The 7,324-nt window shown below is 39.8% G+C and overlaps 1 protein-coding gene across 1 annotated transcript in view; it reads left to right on the top strand.

The window, feature by feature from the left end:
* bcl2b (BCL2 apoptosis regulator b) overlaps positions 1–7,106 on the top strand; it is a 34,784-nt gene extending 27,678 nt beyond the window's left edge. Inside the window, exon 2 of the mRNA XM_087811055.1 lies at positions 3,188–7,106. Within this exon, the coding sequence (XP_087667181.1) occupies positions 3,188–3,325 (138 nt within the window). The 3' untranslated portion in view covers positions 3,326–7,106. The remainder of the gene's footprint in view (positions 1–3,187) is intronic.
* Positions 7,107–7,324: the final 218 nt, after the last annotated feature.

Below are 7,324 nucleotides of genomic sequence, written 5' to 3'. Positions count from 1 at the left end.
TGCTTCAGAGATGTTAGGCAAGTTTCAGACGGCTTGATGGAGACCATCCTACCTCTGAAACCATTTGTCACAAAAAGAAAATGACCACACAGAGTGATTTCTTTTGGTTCGGTACACATGTACAGATCCTTCTAATCTACTACCAGGTCAGTTATTGGATGGCTTAATGGAGACCATCCTACTTCTGATACCATCATTAGAAACCCATATTTGTTTGTCTTTGAAACTGGCTCAGCGTCTCTGATAAATTTGAAGGATCCGTACCTGTGTTAGAGACCATCCTACTTCCGACGTCATCGGTAAAGAGAAAAATCCCTTTCCGGAAAAGGGAACCCTAGAACCCCTACGGCAAGTTCTATCCTATTCCCGACACAGCTTGTCAGAGAAGAACATCCGCACCCTTATGAGTCACCAGATTATTTTGGTATATCCTACAGCCAAAAAAAATCCTTCTCATGTATCAGAGAAACCGGGGCCAATTCCCAATGGCTCGATATGAGAGACCATCCTACTTATGACACCATTTGTCACATCCGAACCCCTGTGAGACCCCTTCATTTCTTTCATAGTTACACAGCCACAAAATTCCCTCTCATGTATCAAAGACACTGGGCTAGTTTATGATGGCTCGATGGAGACCATCCTACTTGTGACACCATCCGTTACGAAGAAAATCCCCACCATTCTAGAGCGTAAACTTATACGATACGATAACAAACGTACAGAGGATCACATGCCTTTTAACGCTAAAGAAATGGTTTGGATTGATAAGGTTAGGTAAGGTAAAACTTTATTGATGGAGACCATCCTACTGCTGACACCATAAGTGGTGAATACCTGTCCTCAACTTCACGCATATCTCTACCAAGGACCTGGTGCTTCGTGACGCCTCGAGACGTAGGGAATATTTACATCAAAATATTAGCAAGTTAGCGAAAAGGCTTTGAAATTATGCTAATGATGCTAACATGCTAATGATGCTAACGCGGCAGATCCAGATGCAACAAGTGAAGCGAACCATTTCAACCTTTTAAACTAACCCACGATAAACGGGATTGGAATGTCGTGACGAAGCCACGATATCTAAACATGGCATCGGCTTAATTAGAAGATTTCTTGTTTGCGATAAAAACGCCAGTTAGTTTTTCACCCCGGAGGCGTCGCAGCCCAGGAAGAAACTGCTGATCTCTTTTCCCCCTTTTTGTGTCTCCGAACCCCAGCCTCAGGAATGTCATCGGAATGGAACGGAAGGGAGGAGAAGGGAAATAGGAAATGTACTTGTCTTCCCCCCCTCTGGACCAGAATAGATTTGTTGGAAACGATTCCTGCTTAAGTTTGATAAATGGAAAGCACGCCAGACGAGCGACCCAGTTCCTGCTCCGACTTGATCAATGTCAACCCGCGCCGCGACGGGGAATCGAAAACGCAACATAATTACCGACGGGGGATTGAGATTAATCGGATTTGTGGTTGTCGCCGATTCCCACGGGTGCATAAAAGTTCTCGTTCGCACACGGATCTTATTGTAAAGAAAAGGGGCTTTAAGAGGTTTTCGGTGGGCAGTTCAAGACTCTTTTTGTCGATGTTGACATGTCGCACCTAAAAGAAATCGTCTGCTTTGGTCTGATTTCGTTGTGCGAGTATTCACAGTTGTTGTCGTCACGTCTGTGCGCTCAAGTGTGGTTTTTTTTTTCTCTTTCCCCCCCTCAGACCCTCCATGGAAATCAAATTAGAAGCAGACATTTTTAAAAACCCCTGAGGGAAGCAGAAACTGTAGCAAGCCCCCCCTCCAAAAAAAAAAAGCTGGAACGCGTCCCTAGCTAAAACAGAAACACTGGACCTACAAATGTTTTGTGTGCCTCTGGGTGTGCGAGGCTTTTTAGTGAGTGTGAGGCGGGTGTTGTGACACTCTATTTCCACTCGGAGCTGGTGTCGGCTGAAGGGATTTGTGTTGCCCAAGGTCACCGCAAACAAATTATAAAACATATTTAACATCGTGGTTTTGTTACTCACAGGTTTTTACTTTTTCTTTTTTTTTTTTCACTTTGGGGATTTCGGTGTTTGAGGCCGAACGTTTGTGAAAACAAACAAAAAAAGATGGAAGATCATAAAATGGATTACGTTGTAGCTTATCATGTATTTGGTAAAATGTCCATTGTTATGTTGGTTGAAAACAAAAAAAGACACTTCAGTTACGCACACGTTTTAAAAGTTATTAGAGCTACTCATTGTAAATAGTTAGAGGTGAAAATGTCTATAAATTAAGATTTCTTATTTATTTTTTATTTTTTTTAAATGGAGAAAGTAAAGCAGAAAAGAGACCAAAACTAATATTTATACAGTCATAGAGCAACTGGAATAGCTTTGCTAGCTTGTTAAGAAACGCTAGCTGCTAATGTTAGCATGTTATGCTGTTAGCATGTGCTCTAGCTGGATTATTAAATTAAATCTAAATCTTTTGCATCGTAAACTAAAAACAAAGGAAGCTGGATCAAAAATTGTAATACTGTGATTGCAAAATAAAGAATGGATGAATGATGAAAAAGAAACTTTAAAAACAAAACAGAAAAACTGATGTATGTATGATGAATGAATGCTAATACAAAGTAAAATATTGTCTTAAAATATGATTATAAAATATCGTTGTTATTTTAATGTACATACTTTTCATTTTATATACAATATACTAATGAAATAATAATGAAATTCACTCTAAAATATGACATTAATTAACTTTCAAAATGTTTAACTTTCTTCCAATTTATGTCGAGAAAAGAAACGTAGAAAATAAAGTACATCAACTTGAAATAGTAATAAATAATAATACAATAATATATAATAATAATATATATATATATATATATTGTGCCAGCTTTCATAACAAAAAAAAACTATTTTTAGTTTATAAGCCAGGATGGATAAGCGTTACAGCAACAGCTTAGCATTATCACCGAAGTTAGCATTAAAACACGTGTAAATTCTGAAGAATTAATTGTGGAAAATTGTTGAATTCTCATCTGGGGAAACTGAACGAGTCCCAGATGAACGTTCCACGGAGATATTGGAGGTCACGTCTCGAGGATACGTTCGAGAAAATCCCCTTGTTCTCCGCATTAGCTTTGGCTATCATCGCACAATGAAGGCTAAATCCTAACTGAACCTCTTCTTCTTCTCGCCTCTCCCTCAGGACGCCTTCGTGGACCTCTACGACCGACAGGGGGACTCGGCCATCAACTGCTCCTGGCCCTCCATCAAGACTGTGTTCGGCCTGGCGGCGCTGGGAGCGGCGAGCCTCACTATCGGAGCGTATCTCACGCAGAAGTGAACCCCCTCTTCCCGTCTACTCACTTTTTTTTTTTTCTTCCACCCCTCCATCCTTTTAAGAAGCTTCTGACCCCTCAGAGACTACATTCACACTCCATCTGACTCTCTTGGAATCCTTCAGAAGCCCCTTCTCACTTGCCCTCTCGTGTCAAAACAAGCGCAGATCAAAACGAAACTGTAGAGCGAGGAGAAGGTGCATCAGGAGGAGACTTTTTTATTTTTATTTCTACGTGACGGTGAAAGCATGAACGCTGAGTGTTAGAGTAGAAGTTGCATGTGTCGGTTGATGCTGAAGCTGTAAGAAGATTCCATGGACAACAATGATGAGAAAGGAAGTCGTCCCCCCCAGTCCCTCCGACCCCCCGACCCCTTGCTAGTGAGGCTAAAGAACCCTGTCTGAACTATGGACTCATGTTACTTCCCTCCCTTGCTGCTGTCCTTCAAAGGACTTCCGCCGCGGAACAGCTGCTGAGAATGTTTAATGGGAAACGGGAAGGAGAAGCTAGCCGGACTTGCAGTGTTCCGCCATTATTCTCTACCAAAGGGTGGGATGAAAAGTCTTCGGACGGGACGACCCGGTACCGAGAGGAGATTTATTCTGTGGACGAAGTTTTTTCGATTTCGGTTTGAAGAGGTTCTGAAGAAAAAGAGCACGCTCTGAGTGAGGAACGTATCCTGAAACGGTGATTTCAACCTTCTGTTTGACCCAGTATCTTATCTTATCTTATTTACACCTGCGATCACAAGTTTTTTTCTTTTAGATATCGGGGAAAAGTCCTGATGCATCCGAAAAACAAGTTGAAAAATAAAACAACCATCGCATCATCGTGCAATCTTAAGTATGGCGTGACGATGCTAGCTAGCTAAACACAGTGTTAGCTTTGTATGTTATTTTTAGCTAAACGGACTCATGAAAAAGTCCAGATGCATCCGAAAAACAAAACAAGATGAAAAATAAAACAACCATCGCATCATCATGCAATCGTAAGTATGGCGTGACGATGCTAGCTAGCTAAACACAGTGTTAGCTTTGTACTTTTTTTTTTTTAGCAAAACGGACTTGTGAAAAAGTCCAGATGCATACCGCAAAAACAAAACAAGTTTAAAAAATAAAACAACCATCACACCATCATGAAATCTTAAGTATGCGTGGCTAGCTAGCTAAACACAGTTAGCATTGTACTTTAGCTAAACACAGTTAGCTTTGTACTTTAGCTGAACGGACTCACCAGAACATCCTCCGAGGAGCAGTCTTTTGGATTTTCTTTTGGATTTTCTTCTGGCAATTTCTGCGAATAGAAAAACAAAAATGTCGGCGAACATGTGGTTGGCGCCCCAAAAATAGCTAGTAGCAACAACCGACCTGGACTGAAGACATTGTAAAGGTCATTTTTTTTCCGAAATCCCAGTCGAACCTGGGAAAGAGACAGAATTATACAAGACGGTGACGCAGGTGTAAATGAATGTTGTCCACTTCAATCTGGCCCCAATCACCAGATTCATACTTTTATTCTCTCCGTTTGTTTTTCTGTCCACGACAAAAAAAAAGACCCGGATAAGGACTGTGTTTCACAGCGACCCCCGGAGCATCGGCTCCGCGGCTACATTGATTCTTCTTTGATCGACGTTTGTCTTGTGTTACAGCGACACTTTTTTTTATTTTGATAGAAAGACTTTTTCTGCATGAATGGAAAAAAAAAAAATACTCACCCCCGGTCTGTGTAACTTTATTTAGCGTCGGACTGGCGTAGAAGACGAAGAGGTACCGTGTCTTCTCTGTGGTCACACTGTAGCTATCCAATCATGAAGCTGCTATTTTTTGAACAGCCGCGATCTGTTATATGAATATATAACGGCTGCAGAAACTGTTAATCTCACCTTTAACCCACAGCTTGGAACTGCCAGAATCACAGTATAGTTGTAGAAGAGCTGGAAACCAAAGTGAACAGAAACTAAGACGGCCAGAGCGGAGGTCGCGGCTCCGCCCTCTTGTGATAGATCAGCTAAGACTTTGTGCATCGATGATTGAAAAAAAAAAAAAAAGTTTGTCTTTCTCTGTCGCTGTGGACGCAACCGCGGATCAATCTTTTCACGCCTGTCACATGATCCATTTCCACGCCCATCGTGTGGTTACTTTAAAGCCCTTTTTTTCTAGAGACGCCAACAAGAAATGGAACGTACTAATATTTCCGGACAAATAAAACAAACATTTTAAAGATTCTGGTCCAAAACACCGGTCTAGGGTACCGGTCCGTGAGGAATTTGTCACCACACAGAAAGTAATTTATATAATTTTGTCGTTCCATTGATTATTACTGAAGATTGTTTTCCTACATTAGCAACGTTAGCCTAACTGGTAACATTAGCCTGTGACTAATAAATCAAGTAGCTCGTTTCAGTCGAGTTTACTCAAATAATAAACCTGCTAAATACTGGAAATTTAGTCTTTATGATTTATTTTTTTACCGTCTTTAATTCGGGCCGTGATTATGACGCTGACATTAAAGTGGTCCGTGGCGAAAAAAACCCTCTATTTCAGGACGAAATTGACCTCCATACCATATTTCGAACCCCTTCTATCGCGATTGTTTTGTCCACTTTTGGACATCGAAACTCTTGAGCAAGATTAAAAAAGTCCAATTTATTTTGCCGGTAAAAGGGCCAGATTTTAGGTGGTGAAAAAACTAAATTAATTTCTCAAAACGTACCAAACCTAAAACAGTCTTTGCCAAAAATAGCCTTGTCCTTTATATGCAAGTGAAGTGAAGATAAAGCTAACACAACTTTTCATATCAACATCATAGCAAGAGTTGTGCGTCTACTTTAGTGAAAACACAAGTAAGACGGAAATATCGGCATAAGACTTCTAAAGCAGCTACGGAATTATATGTTGCAAAATTCTACCTGTATTTTCCAAAAGTTTATGTCCTGAAATACACTTCTATAGTTTGATATTATTTCAAAATGTGACAGATTAAAAGTCATTAAGATAATTTAGTAGTAATAATTATTAAACTGTTTGTTGCTAAAGCTAAGTTTCTGTACAAAGACAAAATGTCCTTAAATCTTAAATCCTGAGGGAAATAATAAATTGTAAAGAAAACGCACACCAATGAAAAAATCTTAGCACAACTATCACAAAGATAAGTTCTCAAATGCGTCCTCAACACTACACTACTCTATGGATCAGGCAAGTCTTGCAATGGAAGGGTGGCTGGTTCAATTCTGCATTCTTGCGTCACGTTAAGCTCCTTCTGAAGGAGACGGGAAGTTTAAAAAACGCGTCGATTTTTCCGCGTTCGTTTTCTGTATGTTGCACAATTTTGGAACTTTACTTTAAAAGAAAAGTAACTTCGGTGTTTCCAGAACATCTAGCATCAAGGTTGTGTCATTACAACTTAACATAAAGTGTTTAAACAAATTGATTTGGTGTTGATGTAGCCACGAGCTAATATTTTAGCGTTCATAGCTAACACTGACTACAGATAACGTAGACCTGGATCATTAGCATCTTCTGACCCCGAGCATCGGCTGAAATGGTTGTGAATAAGAAAAACGTAGACGAAGATTCGGAACAGTTATAGTAACATATTGTATTTTTTATATTTTCATTTTTTGAATGTAGGCACTATTGTTGCTGTACTGTTTTGTTCTTTTTGTCCATAATCGCAAAAATGTGTAGCACTTAAAAAAAAAAGAATAAAAACTGTGTCTCTGTTGTTTACTGCTATATCCTCGATAAGCTAGATGATCATATTGTTAATAAACCAGATCGTACAAGCTGTGGTTGTGTGTTTATTCAGGATGTTTCAACTCTTTAAAAGGTACTTTCTCTCGTCGACGATCATCTACTCCGTGATACTTTTACTAACAGACAATTAGACGTAATCTCCTTGGCAGAGGTAATTATGTTTAAGTAGAAGTTTAAACATATGGTCGCTGACACTTGTGCGTTTAAAAATAGACTATAGTCCAGTTCACTGTCAACACAGGTTACCGC

The sequence above is a fragment of the Callionymus lyra genome, chromosome 16, assembly GCF_982586985.1.
Source record: "Callionymus lyra chromosome 16, fCalLyr1.hap1.1, whole genome shotgun sequence".
Classification (NCBI taxonomy): Eukaryota; Metazoa; Chordata; class Actinopteri; order Syngnathiformes; family Callionymidae; genus Callionymus; species Callionymus lyra.
Note: the sequence above shows the minus strand (reverse complement) of the source record. Positions and strands in the feature narration are given on the sequence as shown.